The 19,516-nt window shown below is 36.4% G+C and overlaps 1 protein-coding gene across 5 annotated transcripts in view; it reads left to right on the top strand.

Moving 5' to 3' along the window:
* UGGT2 (UDP-glucose glycoprotein glucosyltransferase 2) overlaps nt 1–19,516 on the top strand; it is a 233,570-nt gene that overhangs the window by 44,604 nt on the left and 169,450 nt on the right. For all 5 annotated transcript variants that reach the window (XM_058438019.1, XM_058438016.1, XM_058438017.1 and 2 more), the window contains 3 exons: nt 3,832–3,932; nt 7,867–7,966; nt 10,443–10,503. In XM_058438019.1, the coding sequence (XP_058294002.1) occupies nt 3,832–3,932; nt 7,867–7,966; nt 10,443–10,503 (262 nt within the window). The remainder of the gene's footprint in view (nt 1–3,831; nt 3,933–7,866; nt 7,967–10,442; nt 10,504–19,516) is intronic.

The raw sequence follows: 19,516 nt of genomic DNA, 5'->3' as shown, positions 1-19,516 counted from the left end.
AATCTCCTGGTGTGCCATTTTTTAAGCCAGTCGGAAAAGCACAGTATTAGGGTGAGAGTGACCTGATTTTCCAGGTGCCGTCTGTCACCCCTTTCTTTGACTAGGAAAGGGATCTCCCTGACCCCTTGCACTTTCCGGGTGAGGCAATGCCTCGCCCTGCTTCAGCTCGCTCATGGTGCGCTGCACCCACTGTCCTGCGCCCACTCTCTGGCACTCCCTAGTGAGATGAACCTGGTACCTCAGATGGAAATGCAGAAATCACCCGTCTGCATCGCTCACGCTGGGACGACAAGCTGTTCCTATTCGGCCATCTTGGCTCCCTCTGCTTTTTTTTTTTCAGCTTCTATTTTAGATTCAAGGCATACACATGGAGGTTTGTTACATGGATATACTATGTGATGCTGAGGTTAGGAGTATGAATGATCCTATCACCCAGGTAGTGAGCATAGTACCCAACAGGTAGTTTTTCAGCGCTTGCCATCTCCCCACTCTAATAGACCCCAGTATCTATTATTCCCATCTTTATGTCCATGTATACCCAGTGGTTGGTTCTCACTTATAAGTGAGAACAGGGGGTATTTGGTTTTCTGTTCCTGTGTTAATTCACTTAGGATAATGGCCTACAGCTGCATTCATGTTGCTGCAAAGGGCAGGATTTTCCATGGTGGTATATGTATCCCATTGTCTTTTTTTTTTATTATTAGTATACTTTAGGTTTTAGGGTACATGTGCACAATGTGCAGGTTTGTTACATATGTATCCATGTGCCATGTTGATTTCCTGCACCCATTACCTCGTCATTTAGCATTAGGTATATCTCCTAATGCTGTCCCTCCCCCCTCCCCCATTGTCTTTTTCCAATTTGCCATTGATGGCATCTGGGTTGATTGCATGTCTTTGCTATTGTGAATAAGTGCTATGATGAATATATGAGTGCATGTGTCTTTTTGTCAGAATGTTTTATTTTCCTTTGGGTGAATACCCAGTAATGAGATTACTGGGTTCAGTGGTAGTTTGAAGTTCTTTGAGAAATCTCTAAACTGCTTTTTGCAGTGGCTGATCTAATTTACATTTCCACCAACAGTGTATAAGCATTCCCTTTTCTCTGCAGCCTTGCCAGCGTCTGTTACTTTCACTTTTTGATAATAGCCATTCTGACTGATGTGAGAGGGTATCTCATTGTGGTTTTGACTTGCATTTCTCTAATGATTAGTGATGTTGAGCATTTTTTCATATGTTTCTTGGCTGCGTATGCATTTTCTTGTGAGAAGTGTCTGTTCATGTCTTTTGCCTAGGAAACCCCAAAGACTCTGCCATAAGGCTCCTAAAACTGATAAACAACTTCTGTAAGTTTCAGGATACAAAATCGGTGTACAAAAATCAGTAGCATTACTAAAAGCCAATAATATTCAAGCTGAGAGCCAAAACAAGCAGGCAATCCCATTTACAATAGCCACACACCAAAAAAAGTATGTAGGAATACATTTAACCAAGGAGGTGAACCATCGCCACAAGGAGAACTACAAAACACTGCTGAAAGAAATCATAGATGACACAAACAAATGGAAAAACATTCCATGCTCATGGATTGGGAGAATGAATGTCGTTAAAATGGCCATACTGCCAATCTACAGATTCAATGCTATTCCTGTCAAACTACCAATGTCATTTTTCACAAAATTAGAAGAAGCTATTCTAAAATTCATATGGCTATTCATTTGTTTTTCTTTTTTTTTTTGAGATGGAGTCTAGCTCTAGCTCGGTCACCCAGGCTGTAGTGTAGCCATCTCGGCTCACTGCAACCTCTGCCTCCTGGGTTCAAACAATCCTCCTGCCTCAGCCTCCTGAGTAGCTGGGATTACAGGCGTCTGCCACCACTCCTGGCTAATTTTTGTATTTTTATTAGAGACGGGGTTTCGCCGTGTTAGCCAGGGTGGTCTTCATCTCCTGACCTCGTGATCCGCCTGCCTCGGCCTCCCAAGGCTATTCATTTTTAAAAGGGAATACTCAAAATTAGTCTTCCGCAGTGACTCAGTGACTGCTCATTTCAAAGCAAAAATCCTTTGAAGTACTTTCTGAATAATACATATGTTTTCTAAATTATATAAAGAATTTTAGCAGTGGAAGTTACTAAGATGATGATTAAATATGAAAATTGGTATAGTAGCTCTTATAAACTTATAATCTGATAACTTAAAAATATTAAAAAAGGAAATGTTTGTTTAATTCATAGTGAACTTCTTTTAGAAAGAAATGCCGTTATACTTTTATTATCGTAGCAATTTTGATTTGTTTTCAAAACATGATCCCACATTTTAGTAAACCTGTAAGATATTGACACTGTACTGTATATATTCATTCGTAACTATAAGATTACTATATTTATGTATATTCTGTATTTTTTATTTCACTTTTCAAAGTCTTCTTGTCTATTGACTATTGAAAATATGTGTTTTCAATGAGACACCATCTCATGCCAGTTAGAATGACAATCATTAAAAAGTCAGGAAACAACAGATGCTGGAGAGGATGTGGAGAAACAGGAACGCTTTTACACTGTTGGTATTTGTGTAGATGAGTTCAACCATTGTGGAAGACAGTGTGGCAATTCCTCAAGGATCTAGAACCAGAAATACCATTTGACCCAGCAATCCGATTACTAGGTGTATACTCAAAGGATTATAAATCATTCTACTATAAAGACACAGGCACACGTATGTTGATTGTAGCACTATTCCCAATAGCAAAGACTTCGAACCAACCCAAATGCCCATCAATGATAGACTGGATAAAGAAAATGTGGCACATATACACCATAGAATACTATGCATCCATAAAAAAGGATAAGTTCATGTCCTTTGTGGGGACATGGATGAAGCTGGCAACTGTCATTCTCAGCAAACTAACACAAGAACAGAAAAACAAACACCACATGTTCTCACTCAAAAGTGGGAGTTGAACAATGAGGACACATGGACACAGGGAGGGGAACATCACACACCATGGCTTGTCGGGGGTGGGGAGCTAGGGGAGGGATAGCATTAGGAGAAACACCTAATGTAGATGACGGGTTGATGGGTGCAGCAAACCGCCACAGCACGTTTATACCTATGTAACAAACCTGCACGTTCTACACATGTATCCCAGAACTTAAAGTATAATAAAAAGAAAATATGTATTTTGTAAGTTGTGCTGATAGTAAAGTTATTTTTTTAAATTGTATCTCTCCATTTAAATCTGAAATGGCACCATGTCTTGATTTCATGAGTGATAGAGGAAAGAAGATTACAGTTTAGATTGCGCATATAGTAAAATACCATTCTACTACATCATTATTTGGCTTTCTCTAAAAGATGCCTAGAGATGTTTAACAATGGGTAAAATTATCTTATTTTAGTTTTTTATAAGAATCAAAGATGGAACTTTTCAGAAATAAACTGATTGTATGAGGCATTTTTGTCTTTCCTTATAGTTTTTATTTTCAATTATAAAAGCAAGGCTTGCAATTTATAAAATGTTAAACAAAGAGTATGTAACATGAAAACATAAGTCTGCCCTCATCCTTGCATCACTTACAGTTGACACTAACAATTGAGAGTATATTCCTGCAGATTTTGTTTTGTTTCATATATTTAATAAAAGAGACCTGTATATCTTCCTCATTATTTTCAAGTTCTGTGAATATAGCTGTATCACAATTTATGATTATCTTAATGATGAATGATTCATTTATGTCTAATTACATGGAATATGTAATCTCAAAAATATGCTGTTTGTATAATGGTTTGTGATAGGTGATGCTACTTAACATCACTTAATATTTTGATGCAGAGAAATATATTCAGATCTTAGAGATAATCTGACAGCATTCCAAAAATACCTGATTGAGAGTAACAAACAGATGACGCCTTTGAAAGTCTGGGAACTACAAGGTATAGTATTTTGAGATACTTTAACACAGCATTTTGGTAACTGATCTGTTTTGTCAAATAAGCTTTTATATATCACATGATATAGATTATTTTATGGACAGTATTAATGACTAGTGAAGTGAATAATATAAATTATGATTTTTTGTGGCAATACCTATTTAACAGATCATCTCTCAAGCAAGCTATGTTTTTATGTTTGCAAGACTTAAAATTATATGAAGTGAGGTTATTTGATGTTATTTCAAAAGTATATACTGATTTATAGGTTAGTCTCAAGTATTATATCACATTTTTGGAGACTATAACTGATGAAAAATCCTAACTCCTAGGTAAAGAGAAAATGAAACTTAATCTTGGTTTTCTTCTCTTTGGAATTTAGATCCTGTTAAGACTATTGCATGTTTCATTGATAAATTTTTAGTGGAAACATCAAATGGAGGACATGCAGTTGTACAAAGTTAGGAATAGCTTCTGCATTGAAAACCTACAAGCAGATATTTTGTGAACAAAATTTGATTTGGTTTGAACTTTTAAGTCCTTTTCAATTTATAATTTTTCTTCTTTATTTGTAATGATTTAGTAGGTCATGGGGACATGTCATCTTTCTGCATAATCTTTTGTCATCTTTTATCAACTTTTAAAAATATAACAGCTTAATAAGCTGTTTTGTTAAATAAGCTTTTATATCTCAGATGATGTAGATTATTTTATAGACATATTAGTGATGTAAATGACATTACTATAATACTATTCATACTAATACGTTCACATACTATTCAATTTGCCCTTTTAAATTCTACCATTCAATAGTTTTTAGCATATTTTTAGAATGCCACCACTCTTAACACGGTTGCTTTTAGAAAATTCTCATCATCCCCCCAAAAAACTAACACCCTCATTAGCAGTCACTCCTCATTTCCCAACTCCCCAGTTGTAAGCAACCACCAATCTACTTTCTGTTTTTAAAACAAGAAAGGATATTTACGGCCACTCTCACTGGTATAACTTACTTATAACATACAAATAATATTTTATATTTCATCTGGATTATAGTTTACAGGGTCCTTTCGTATAAACTATCTTATTTAAGTGCCAGTTACCACACAGCTAATAAGTGAAGATTTTGGTCCAAGTAAATAAATTCTTTATACTGTACCATATGGTATCTAGGTAAACTTTATATACACTTAACAGAATATTGAATATTACATTTTAAAATTATAGCAGAATGTGCAAGACCCAATCTATTGTTTTATAACTTCTGCTATTCTTTACCTACCTAATACAAATGTTGTATCAACTAAGCCCTGTATCATTAGAAAATAAATATATCAATAGAAAAATCATTCAGCAGAATAAGATTCAAGGCCATTGTTACGACAGATTTACTATAACGAATCTACCTCTTTGAACTGATAGAATCTATTCTCCCTGGACCCTTCTGGTGTACAGTTTCCTATTTAATGTCTCATCTAGACCTCATGCTTAGACCTCCTTTTATTATACCACAGCCCTTCTGACTGTTCTTTCACTTGACATCATGATAACACTAAACTGAGGTAGTGTTTATTTATCACATTCATTCTCAATAAGGTTACTGAGATAATCTTTCTAAAATGAAAATCTGATTTTGGCCTTGTGTCAAATCAGCCAGGCTTTATCACTTGTACATCCCTGATCAAATAATGGCCTTACATTGGTCCCCACAGGAAAATGTTGGCACACACAAACTAAAAAAGTTTAATAAAGGGACTTTTTACAGAGACAGGCATGATTGAGGGAAACCAGCAAGGAATGGATTATTCGATTCCAGTATTTGCAACTAGAGGGAAACATTTTCTACCCCTAATCTTGGGGGAGCAAGAGGAGAGAGTGGTTACCAAAACCTGGAGAGTGTGTCGAGAGAGCTGCTTGACACAGCAGTACTACCCTGAGGGACTGCCCTCTGTGACTCAAGGAGGGATCTGGGTAGTAACTATTCCAATCCTTACTCTTTTCTTGCTTACTGATCCCATATTAGTTACTTGGATTGGCTGAATCTCACTAGAAGTCTGAGGGCAAAGGAGCTTATTGATGCAGTTCAGATAGGCCAGCCTTTTGGGGGCCCGGAGCAGGAAAGAGTGGATGCCGGGGGCGGGGGGGGCAAACAAAGTATGCAGTCCTCTTCTTTGAGAAAGTTCTGTTTTTCCAAGGCAAATACTTCTGGAGAGACTTTGAATGTAAGAAGGGGTTGATAGGACTAGCTAGCCAAGTCATTTGCATCATTAAGGACTGATTTCATGCACATCCATTAGAAGTATTCAGTTTAAACCCCTTAGCATGGTTTGTGAAGCTCTTCTCTAAGTTCTAATAGAGCTTATATTCCTAAATCCGTAATTTCAGATAATCTCTGTCTAGTATCTTCAATTATTTTTAGATCCCTTTTTATGTCTCTATTTTAGCACTTTTTAAAAATTATAATTAGGTTTTTTTTTTTTTTTTTTTTTTTTTGAGACGGAGTCTCGCTCTGTCCCCCAGGCTGGAGTGCAATGGCGTGATCTCGACTCACTGCAAGCTCCGCCCCCTGGGTTCACGCCATTCTCCTGCCTCAGCCTCCCGAGTATCTGAGACTACAGGCGCCTGCCACAATGCCCAGCTAATTTTTTGTATATTTAGTAGAGACGAGGTTTCACCGTGTTAACCAGGATGGTCTCGATCTCCTGACCTCGTGATCCACCCGCCTCGGCCTCCCAAAGTGCTGGGATTACAGGCTTGAGCCACCATGCCTGGCCTATAATTATGTTTTAAGCCTCCTTCAAAATGTTCTCTAAGGGGCCCTTGCATAATTTAGAAAAGTATAAGTGATGGGGTGTTTTTGAAGGCCTTTAAGCAAAGAGTATGCATAGTCAGCTTAGTTCTAGTTGACTCCCTAATGTCTGTGTAAGATGTATTTGAATGGACTAAAAGCAAGAAATCTAGTTAGACACTACTGAAATAGTGGTAGAAGGCATGTAAATATTTAGAAGGTGAAAAGGAGTCAAAGATAATTCTAGGATTTCTAGCTTGAGCCTGAGTAGAGAGAATATATAAAACAGGTAAGCAGGCTTTGGGGCTGAATATGGGACTCAGAAATAATGAGACTAGTGTTGAAAGGTTGATTTAAAGTCATTGTAAGATATCCAGATGGTTAGGTTCAGTGGTGGGGTGAGTATCCTGTCCTTAAGCTAAAGGAGAAACAATCTGCCTCACTATTGAGGTAGGTAATGAAAGAATTTAGTTTTAAATATTTTCTGACTCTTGACAAAGTAATAATACTAAGATGAATTCTTCTGGACATGTTTGAAACTAACCACAGTTAGCAACACACATTTTTCTTTTTGTAGGACTGTCGTATCAGATAAAATAATAGTAAGTTTCGGATTTTATTTAAGCACAAAGGTGAAACAATGTTGAAAGAGAAAGTGAATGTTTCTGTTTACTGAGTTAAACACAGTGGAGCTTTCTTAAAGGTCTTTTCAGAATTGGCTCTTTAAAGCTCTTTTTACTCCTCTTCATTATTCTTTTGACTTTTTGTCATATGTTTCATTTAAGTGTAGAAAAAGCTTTGCGAGAGCATTTCTCTTCATATATCTCTCTCGAAATTATACTGTAATTTGTGAAAATAAGAGGTATTAAATAATCATTCATTTCTCTTCATATATCTGTCTTGAAATTATACTGTAATTTGTGAAAATAAGAGGTATTAAATAATCATTCAATAAAGTATAAAGCTTATATTTGGAAATAAGTGGTAACTTTACATTTAAAACTTTTCAAAAATGCAGATATAACAGTATTAACATGTTTGTATACTAATACTTGGCAAGAAGAATTGAGTCAAGTATTTCAATTTCATGGAAATGTCTATAAAGGTCTAATACTATGCTAGATTCCTTAATAATATTTTTCCTTCCAGATCTTAGTTTTCAAGCAGCTTCTCAAATAATGTCCACTCCAGTTTATGATGCCATTAAATTAATGAAAGACATTTCACAGAACTTCCCCATAAAAGCCAGGTATGTTAAAGTTTATAGGTTTCATTGTAGCCAGAACTCTTTCTATTAAATGAGTTTTATGAAAATAGCTGATTTCATTTAACATGAAGGTGTCAATTAATTCTAGTATATATAGCTTTTGTGAAATCAGGGCCTTTTCATGATATATATATATTTTTGATTAGAGCAAAATATTGGCTTGTGCATACATGTGTGTATGCACTATAAGGTAGAACTCTTGTTAGAGGCAAATAGGAAAAAAATTTCCTAAAAAATTTCCTAAAATCATGCATAGTAATCTAAGGAAAAACTTGTTTAAGCAATAAATAATGAAGGAGTGTTTCTTCTTTCCCTTATGGAGGATGATAAAAAGTATTATTCTAAGTAGGAGATCTATGCCCAAAGTACTGCCAAATCATATTCTTACCCTTTCAGAGTCCAAACGATTGGTAATGTCTTAATTGCATGAATATTGTGTGGAGTACTTTTTTGCCAAGAGGATGTCTAGTTGAACTGCTTCCATGAATACTGATGTTACATTAAACATATATTCCATTTCAGTAGGAAATACATTTGCATGGCTTAAAGACACCGGTGCATGTAATGCAAGTTACCAGGTATTATGAGAATTTACTATATGACACAACATTGATGCAATTGTATTCTGGTTAGGAATGACAGAGTATAAAATTAGCAACAAGTAAAACATGAGTTAGCTTATACTAAAGAGATAAAATATGTGACAAGTCGCAGTGCATGTGCAACAATGGTGTTTTATTGAGAGGAATTGGAGAGCAGTCTACTAGCTTAGCATACCTTCCTAAGCATAGAATGATTGCTATGCCTCTTATTGTCCCAAACACTATTTTGTACATTTATTCATCGTACAAATTACAGAATCTTCAATATATGTATTCTTTAATTTTGAAAGTAAATGAATAGTACATGGTTGGCTACAAGATACCAAGAATTTTTTGGTGGTACCTTGAAATAGAGGAGTTTGTCTCCTTATTTACAGATTAAGAATGAATATATTGATATGCCTCTTTCAGTCCACTTTAAACAGTCAGGAATTTGAGAAGTCAGCATTTATATAATAAAACATGAAATATATATGGGTGTGTATAAATGTCATATATGTTTAGCCATAATACTTTTAATTAATGGTCATTATAAAAATTATTAGATCAAAGACAAATAAAGTAAAATAACTTTAGTCTTGATCAGACAGTTGATTAGCTCTATTGATGTTAAGTCAGTATAACTGTTCAGAGGTTCTGATGCAAAACTCTGCTGTTAATCTGTAATTAAGAAAAAATTATAAAATATGCTAACATTGCTTAATGGCTAAATTGTAGGCTTGAGCATATCTCTAAAACCACTTTGTAGACAATCTGTAAATGTTTGTTGAAATGAAATATTTGCTAAATAAATGAAAAATTTGCCTTATTAAATTTTTAATTGTAATTTCTCACAATGCTGCCAAACTTTAGGAAATAATACATACTTATTGTGGGCTGTTTCAAGGTACACCTTTCTACTTGCTTTTTCCTTAAAGCAGAACTTTGCATTTACAATCTTTTAATTTTTTAATTCTATTTATAAAATTGACAGATATATAGCTAGTCATGTTTAGGAATTATCAAGTTGAATACAGTTCATTGGAACTGTATTTTGGACATTTCTGCTGTCTTTAAATTATAAGTGAATTATAAACTCTTCAAGAGTGAATAGGCTGGGTGCAATGGCTCGCATCTATAATTTCAGCACTTTGGGAGGTGGCGGTAGGAGGGTCACTTGAGGCCAGGAGTTTTAGACCAACCTGGGCAACATAGCAAGACTCCATCTCTAGAAGAAAATTGAAAAATTAGCTGAATGTGGTGGTGTGTACCTGTAGTCCTAGCTAATTGAGAGGCTGAGGCAGGAGAATCACTTGAGCCCAGGAATCCGAGGCTACAGTGAGCTGTGATCATGCCACTGCAGTCCTGCTGGGTAGAAGAGTGAGACTCTGTCTCTAAAAAAATATTTTTAATAAAAAAATAGAAAAAATTGAAAGAGTGAGTAATGTAAAGCCATGATTTCAGTTTTTTAGAACATGTTTTATTCTTCTAAGTTCCCAGGTTAACTAAAATTCTTCATGTACATATATTCATGTACATATACATTAGTAATTTCATGCAAAATTTCTCTATTGGACAAAACAACACAAAACAGCTTTTTTAATGAAGTGTTTTCAAAAAATAAGTCATAGTAAATGATGACAATCCATACTGCATACAGCTAGTACACATGAAATTTTGAGAGCCTCCATTCCACTTGAACCAAATACTTTTGTCAAATGAAAGCTAAATTAGGCCGTATGGAAATGTATACTTTTCAGTCACGAAGCATTTGGAGTGTTTAGCTTCTTATCCAAAGTATTAGATTACATTGGGTTATATGGATCAGTTCTAAACATTTAAGGAAGGATCAATTATATTAGTATTCATTTTTCCAGATCTCTAACCAGAATTGCTGTAAATCAACATATGAGAGAAGAAATAAAGGAAAATCAAAAGGTTTGTTTGAATTCTTTTTTCAAAACATTTACCCAACTAATATCACTGTTCCTGACTTTGGATCTTCAATATTCATACAAAAAAGGAAATAGTAATTTGTGCTTTTTTGATTATTAAAACAGTGTGGGTTCTTCTATTTTTATATTGTCAACTATATGAGCATTTAATCAGCCAATCTTTCCTGACATATCTTCTACTTGTTTCACAGTATATTCCAGAATTTCTTCCAAGGTAGTATGGTTTTCTTCATAGGATAAAGAATAAAGGCTGTGAGTTAATTATTCTGTTTCTTGTAATTAGTTTTGCTTAAAAGCTTGTGAAGACTGAGTCAGTGTTAGACCACTGGAACGTTAGAATCCTATAGCAGATGGAATACAATTTATCAGTGGTTTGATAAGATTCTGCCATATGGTCTCTTAAATTATCCATAGACCCCAAATAATTCTAGTTGTGTTAATATTTGTAAAGTGCTTCACCACTGCCTGGCTTTATTACGTAGGACCGGTTTGGCTTTAAGTAGTGTCATACCAGACTCACAGGCCCTAAACACTAGGAGTTCATTTTTCTCACTTCTTATCTGTATTTAAAGCCAAAAGAGGCAGGGAGGATGGTACCAACCACATTAATCTTCACTAAAGCCTTCTTGGAACATTTTAGCAGACTGGTTTCTATCTCATTGGTGAAGATTTTGCCATGTGGCCACCTTAGGCTGCGAGGGAAGCTAGAAAAGCCAGTGTTTACTTTTCTAGTAACGAAGCAAAGGAGAAGTGGCCTGGGTATGGTGCTAACCTAGCCAGCCAGCAGTGCCCATCATACTGAGACAGAGTGAGCTGTCAACAAATGTCAGCTGTTTTGATGATGACAACTACAATGATGGTAATGAAGAAAAAGATGCATAGTTCATTGGAGAACAGGTGTTAGGAACCGCAACACATCATTCCTACCTGGGACATTCTTTGCCTCATTGACCACCTTACAAATTCATGTGTATCCTTCAAAACGGATTTGTGGTATGTCCATTCTATGATGTTCCTAATTGCTCTTAACATTCTTCATGCAGAATAGATTGTTTTCTTATGACACACAAAGGAGTGGGTTTGGGAGCGGAGGTTTAATACGCAAAAGAAAGAGAAAGGAGAACAGCTCTCTCTTGTGAGAGAGAGGGGCACCTGAATGGGAATTCGGGCTGGCTACAGAGTGCACTGGATTTTACAAATAGGCTTGAGGATTGTCTGATTTATATAGGGCTCCCAAAGTGGTTGGACCAGGTATGATGTTTTACATAATGCACGGGGAAGGCTGACCACTCCACCCTATTATGCATATGGGCTTTCCACTTGGCTTCTGCCATGTTATCTGCTTCTTACTGTACACGTGGGCTGGAAAGAAGGGAAGATGGAGCTGCCGTTTTGAACATGCCTGGTCCCAAGTAACCTGTTGCTACTGGCACAGTGCCAGCATTTACCTATGCAAGCTTCTAGCTTGCTTGCCTATGTCTGCAGCTCGATTTTACAGGCTGTTCTTTGTTAGAAAATAAAATGATTTGGGGGCTGCTTTTCATTAAAAGGAAAACCTTACCGAGGACTCACTATCTGCCTAAATAATTTCTTCCTAACTGCTGTATCGGAACCATGCTGGCAACCTGAGTATGCCAGCTTACTCAGGGCCACTATGGCCATCACCTTTTCTACTTGTCAGCCATTTGGAATTGGCAGTGAAAGAGTTTTGAAATGAGCTTTGACTGTAGAGCAAGAAATCTTGAACTTAGTAAACTAAATAATCATGACACTGCAGATAGTCTTCTTGATCACCTACTACTTCCAGAGAACACTGATATGAGAAAGACAGGGATGACAATGTCTTTCATGTAACTAATCTAGGGTAAATGGGCATTTGGACTAGCAGTCCATGTTACCCACTGGCTCATGGGATGTGAGAGAAGTAATTAAACAAACTGAAATTCCAACCTTGGGGAAGAGGGTGGTTGTGATGAGAAGGTAAAAAAAATCTTGGACTATTCATTGCAATTGCATTGCACATGGATTGGACACGAGAAAGCCCTGGAAGTGTGTTTCTGTTACAGCATCTCATCCATACCAACCGAAAAGTACATTTCCTGCAAAACATGTAAACAAAATGTTCACCGAAAAAAGAAGTAATAATGGTCTTTTTTTTCTTCTTCTTCTCATGCTGCAGCTTATTTACGCCAGGTCAATTGCTCTGGTGTAAATTACACTTTTTAAGGATTTACTTAAGAAATTTGAAAGATTTTCCTCTGGGTCTGGGACTAAACTAAAACAAAAGTGTCTTAAGCATAATTGTTCTCACTTGGGGGTACTGCAGAGCTCTTGGCTTTACTTAAGGAGATAAAGAGGATATGACCTTCAAGTAGAGGAGATAAGAAACACTTAGTTTAAAATAAATAAATAAATAAAAGAAACATCCTGCCCCCCAAATATAAAAGGAAACAGGAAGAATCTTTTTGAGATGGAGTCTTGCTCTGTCACCCAGGCTGGAGTGCAGTGGCGTGATCTTGGCTCACTGCAGCCTCTGCCTCCCGGGTTCCAGCAATTCTTCTGCCTCAGCCTCCTTGGGTAGCTGGGATTACAGGTGCACGCCACCACACCCGGCTAATTTTTGTATTTTTAGTCGGGATGGGGTTTCGCCATGTTGGCCAGGCTGGCCACGAACTCCTGACCTCAGGTAATTTGCCCGCCTTGGCCTCCCAAGAATCTTGATTCCAAAGCGACATCCAGCTCTGAAGAGCACATACTATGGATGCTGGGCTGCTCCATCTTCCCACTAGAGGGCGCAAAGGCTTTCGTTAAAAACCAAGCCAAACCCAAACCATCTACTTTGATCAGTTGTTTGTTTTAATTTCAGTAGGTTTTTTGGGAACAGATGGTGTTTAGTTACATCAATAAGTTATTTAGTGGTGATTGCTGAGATTTTGGTGCACCCATCACCTGAACAGTGTACCCTGTACCCAATGTGTAGTTTTTGATCCCTTGCCACCCTCCGCCCTTTCCCCTGAGTCCCCGAAGTCCAATGTATCATTCTTATGCCTTTGCATCCTCATAGCTTAGCTCCCACATATGAGTGAGAACATATGATGTTTGGTGTTCCATTCCTGAGTTACTTCACTTAGAATAATAGTCTTCGATTCCATCCAGGTTGCGCAAATGCCATTTCATTCCTTTTTATGGCTGGGTAGTATTCCCTGGTATGTAGAGGGCATTTGGTCTGATTCCATATTTTTGCAATTGCATATTGTCCTGCTATAAACATGCGTGTGCAAGTATCTTTTTCATATACTGACTTTTTTTTTTCCTCTGGGCAGATACCTAGTAGTGGGATTGCTGGATCAAATGGTAGATTTGCTTTTAGGAATCTCCACATTGTTTTCCATAGTGATTGTACTAGTTTACATTCCCACCAACATTGTAAAAGTGTTCCCTTTTCACCATATCCGTGCCAACATCTGTTACTTTTTGATTTTTTAAATTATACCCATTCTTGTAGGAGTGAGGTGGTATTGCATTGTGGTTTTGATTTGCATTTCTCTGATAATTAGTGATGTTGAGCATTTTTCCATATGCTTGTTGCCCACTTGTATGTCTTCTTTTGAGAATTGTCTCATTCATGTCCTTAGCCCACTTTTTGATGGGATTTTTTTTTTCTTGCTGATTTGAGTTCTGTGTAGATTCTGGATATTAGTCATTTTTCGGATGTGTAGATTGTGAAGATTTTCTCCCACTCTGGGCTGTCTGCTAACTCTGCTGTCCTTTTTAATTTAAGGTCTTTAAATATATAATAACAATCTTTCCTTACTCACAATAAGAAAAATACAGATCAGAATTAAACTGAGAAAGAAAGATTTCAAAAAGTTGGCAGGGCATTCTGTGAGCAAGTCTGTCTGTTTTTTTTTTTTTTTTGCATAAGAGACCAGGGGAAATGAGAATATATATTTACCTATTCTAGTTTTTGCATGAAGAAATACTAGAGGATGGAAAAGAAACTTTGGGGGAAAATTTTGCCTATAAGAGCCAGGGATGAAATGGTTGAAGGGTGCCAGGATTAGCATAATTCTTCTAGTGTAGCTTTTTATATAGTTTTTGACTTGGGACTCAAGCAAAGATTATTCAAAAACTATGACCATGCTCAAGTTGTGTAACTGAATTTGAGTTTGGTTTTATTTAGGAGACAACTGCTTTAACTCCAAAGTACAGCAAATTTCCTTTGGAAGTTCATAATTGTTATTAATTTGCTGTGAGTGGCCAGAATCTGCTTTTGGTGATTTTAAATTGTCAACCCAACATGTATCTTTGTTGTTTACTGCAAGAACTGTGAAATTATTGTTCCATGACATTTTTTATTTGCTTCAAAATAAAATGAGAATATGATCAGGTTGTCAGGTAACTTTTTTTGATTCAGCAGAGTGGAACAAATAATTTCAATTACATAATTGCTTAATGAACCAAATGCAGATACTTGAATTAACTAAAATGCAGATATTCAAATAAAGGATTACACCTTACCCAAATAAAAGTTCATGTTGCTTCTAATTATTTCTAACTACTTTGTGTGAAAATTTTACAGAGTTCTGGAGACGTTACCTAGATTAGAACATCATCTCCCAAAACTACATCTGTAAATCATACTTTTTAAGTCTTATTTTGTCTTATTCTTTATTCTGAAAATGACAGCCTTTCTATTAAGATTTATATCTGATTTGACTTCAAATTTTAATCGTAAAGAATGAAACTAGACCCCCATCTCTCACCATATACAAAAATCAAATCAATAGGGGTTAAAGACTTAAATGTGAGACCTGAAACTGAAACTACTAGAAGAAAACATTGGGGAAATGCTTTAGGACATTGGTCTCTGCAAAGATTTCTTGAGTAAGAACTGAAAAGCACAGGCAACCAAAGCAATTTGGACAAATGGGATCATATCAAGATAAAAATGTTCTGTACAGAGAATGAAGCAGTCAACAAAGTGAAGAGAAAATCTACAGAATGGGACAGAGTATTTTCAGATTATTCAACATTCAAGGGATTAATAACCAGAATATATAAGCAGCTCAAACAACAGCAAAACAATGAATAATCTAATTTTAAAATAGGCAAAAAATTTGAATAGACATTTCTCAAAAGAAGGCATAGAGATGGCCAACAGTGATGCTCACCATCACTAATCGTCAGGGAAATGCAAATCAAAACCACAATGAGATAGTGTCTCACCTGTTAAAATGGCTTTTTTCTTTTTTGTAAGTTTGCTCTTTTTTTAATTTTAATTTTACTTTAAGTTCTGGGATACATATGCAGAACATGCGGGTTTATTACATAGGTAAACGTGTGCCATGGTGGTTTGCTACCCCTATCAACCCATCATCTAGGTTTTGAGCCCTGCATGCATTAGGTATTTGTCCCAATGCTCTCTCTCCTCTTGCCCCCTACCCCCTGACAGGCCACATGTGTCCATGTGTTCTCATTGTTCAGCTCCCACTTATGAGTGAGAACATGCAGTGTTTCACTTTCTGTTCCTATGTTAGTTTGCTGAGAATGATGGCTTCTAGCTTCATCCATGTCCTTGCAAAGGACATGAACTCATTCTTTTCTGTGGCTGCATAGTATTCCATGGTGTACATGTGCCACATTTTCTTTATCCAGTCTATCATTGATGAGCATTTGGGTTGGTTCCAAGTCTTTGCTGTTGTAAATAGTGCTGCAATAAACATACGTGTGTGTTTGTCTTTATAGTAAAATGATTTATAATCCTTTGAGTATATACCCACTAATGGGATTGCTGGGTCAAATGGTATTTCTCGTTCTAGGTTGTTGAGGAATCGACACTGTCTTCTACAATGGTTGAATTAATTTAAACTCCCATCAATAGCGTAAAAGCGTTCCTGTTTCTCCACATCCTCTCCAGCATCTGTTGTTTCCTGACTTTTTAATGATCACCATTCTAACTGGCATGAGATGGTATCTCATTGTGGTTTTGATTTGCATTTCTCTAGTGATAATGAGCTTTTTTTCTTATGTTTGTTGGCTGCATAGATGTCTTCTTTTGAGAAGTGTCTGTTCATATCCTTCACTCAGTTTCTGATGGGGTTGTTTGTTTTTTCTTGTAAATTTGTTTAAGTTCCTTGTAGATTCTGGATATTAGACTTTTGTCAGATGGGTAGATTGCAAAGACTTTCTCCTATTCTGTAGGTTGCGTGTTCACTCTGATGATAGTTTCTTTTGCTGTGCAGAAGCTCTGTAGTTTGATTAGATCCCATTTGTCAATTTTGGCTTTTGCTGGAATTGCTTTTTGGTATTGTAGTCATGAAGTCTGTGCCCATGCCTGTGTCCTGAATGATATTGCCTAGGTTTTCTTCTAGGGTTTTTATGGTTTTAGGTTTTACATTTAAGTCTTTAATCTATCTTGAGTTAATTTTTGCATAAGGTGTAAGGAAGGGGTCCAGTTTCAGTTTTCTGCATATGGCTAGCCAGTTTTCCCAGCATCATTTATTAAATAGGGAATCCTTTCCTCATTGCTTATTTTTGTCAAGTTTATCAAAGATCAGATGGTTGTAGATGTGTGGTGTTGTTTCTGAGGCCTCTGTTCTCTTCCTTTGATCTATATATCTGTTTTGGTACCAGTACCGTGCTGTTTTAGTTACTGTAGCCTTGTAGTATAGTTTGAAGTCAGCGTGATGCCTCCAGCTATGTTGTTTTTGCTTTGGATTGTCTTGGCTATACGGGCTCTTTTCTGGTTCCATATGAAATTTAAAGTAGTTTTTTCTAATTCTGTGAAGAAAGTTGATGGTAGCTTGATGGGAATAGCATTGAATCCATAAATTACTTTGGACAGTATGGAAAATGGCTTTTTTCTAAAACAAAAAAAAAATAACAGATTCTGGCAAGGATACAGAGAAAGGGGAACCCTTATACACTGTTGGTGGGAATGTAAATTAGTAAAGCCATAATGGAAAACATATAGAGGTTCGCAAAAAAAATGAAAAGTAGAATTACCATATGATCCAGGAATCCCACTGCTGGATATATACCCAAGAGTAAGGAAATTAGTATATCAAAGAGATATCTGCACTGCCATGTTTATTAAAGCTCTATTCACAATAGCTAAAATATGGAATCAATCTAGGTGTCCATTAATGGATGGGTGGATAAAGGAAATTTGGTACATAGACACAATGGAATATTATTTAGTGATAAAAAAGAAATCCTGTCATCTTTACCACCAATAGAGGACATTATGTTAAGTGAAATAAGCTGTACACAGAAAGACATATACTGCAAATTATTACTCATATGTGAGAGCTAAAAACACTGATCTCATGGACGTAGAGAGTAGAACGATGGTTATTGGAGGCTGGGGAAGATAAGGAGGGGTTGGTTAATGGGTACAAAAATGCAGTCAGGAATAAGATCTATTCATTAGCATAATAGGGTGATTATAGTTAACATTAATTTATTGTATATTTTAACTGGAAGAGTTGATTTGGAATGTCCCCTACATTAAAAAATGGTAAATATTTGAGATGATGGATATCCCAACTACCCTGATATGATCATTACACATTATATGCTTCTATCAAAATATCACAAGATCTCTATAAATATGTACAACTATTATGTACCCATGAAAATTAAAAATAAAATTTTTTAGAAAAATTTAAATTTCAGAGTGTGTATCATTTCACCTTAGGAACACACAAACATGTTTATAAACCATTTTACCATTGTAAATCTCAACCAGTCTTCTGAGATCGAATCAACTGGAATTTCTTTAGCTTCAGGTAATAGCTCAGCTCCGTTGGTTATTAAAGAGACATATTAGAATAAATGGGTTCCCTCTTGTTTAAGAAAAAATGAGCTTATATTTCTCCATTAGGATTTGCATTTATTTCTGCTCAAGCCTAAGAGGGCTACTAGTTTAATTGCACTTTAAATACAAAAATCTAAGTTTTTTGGACCACAAATATAGTATGAAATCCAGCTCCAAACCCATATGAAAATAAACTAGAGGCCATGAATTCATTTGGGAGACTTATTCTTCCTCCACCAAGAACCAAGGTGAGATAGACAAATTTCTATGCTGTTACTGCAGAGCATTTTGTTTTCTAATTCACCTTTTCACCGTAAGTGTAGCACTTTATGTGTGCATAAGGATATCTGGATGTGTGCATAAGGATATCTGGATGCGGGTCCTGAATTTAAATTTCCTGTTCTTCTGAGATTGGCCCTTAAAAACCCAAGTCTTGGGTCATCTAGGAAGCTCTAAATTTCCTCCAGGCAAGGTCTTTAGTGTTTATTTACATCTCTATATTCATATTCCTACTTCCTCTCTGTCCTTAGGTGAATACTTTCTTCAACTCTGAGCCACATTTAGGGGACATTTTTCGTATTTATTTTTTTGAGACAGAGTCGCTCTATCATCCAGGATGGAGTGCAGTGGTGCGATAGCTCACTGCAACCTCCACCTCCTGGGGAGAAGCGATTCTCTTGCCTCAGCCTCCCGAGTAGCTGGGACTACAGGCATGCACCACCACACCCAGCTAATTTTTCTATTTTTGATAGAAACAGGGTTTCACCATGTTGGACAGGCTGGTCTCATACTCCTGACCTCAAGTGATCCACCGGCCTCAGCCTCCCAAAGTTCTGGGATTACAGGTGTGAGCCACCGCACCCAGTCTCATTATTAATATTTTAATCTAGCATTTTGATTCTTTTAGTAAGAGAATTTTTGGATCTTTCGTTTATCATGTTGCTAGAAATTGAATTCTTACTCCTCATTTAAGAAAGGCCACCTTAAATTACATACTCAAATATACACTAGTTTTTCAGGACTTAAGGCTAACTCTCTGGGGCAGAGGAAAGAGAAGAATTTGTAAGTATGAATCTCTCATAGGTAAACCTCTTCTCTCTGAGAGTGTTTCAGCAAGCAGATTTGCTGAGTTCAGTCTGTTACCTGTTTTCTGAGCATTATTGTTCAAGGCACT

This window comes from Hylobates moloch, unplaced genomic scaffold (genome assembly GCF_009828535.3).
Source record: "Hylobates moloch isolate HMO894 unplaced genomic scaffold, HMol_V3 SCAFFOLD_4, whole genome shotgun sequence".
NCBI lineage: Eukaryota > Metazoa > Chordata > Mammalia > Primates > Hylobatidae > Hylobates > Hylobates moloch.
The sequence above is the reverse complement of the archived record's forward strand: the minus strand, read 5'-3'. Positions and strand labels throughout refer to the sequence as shown.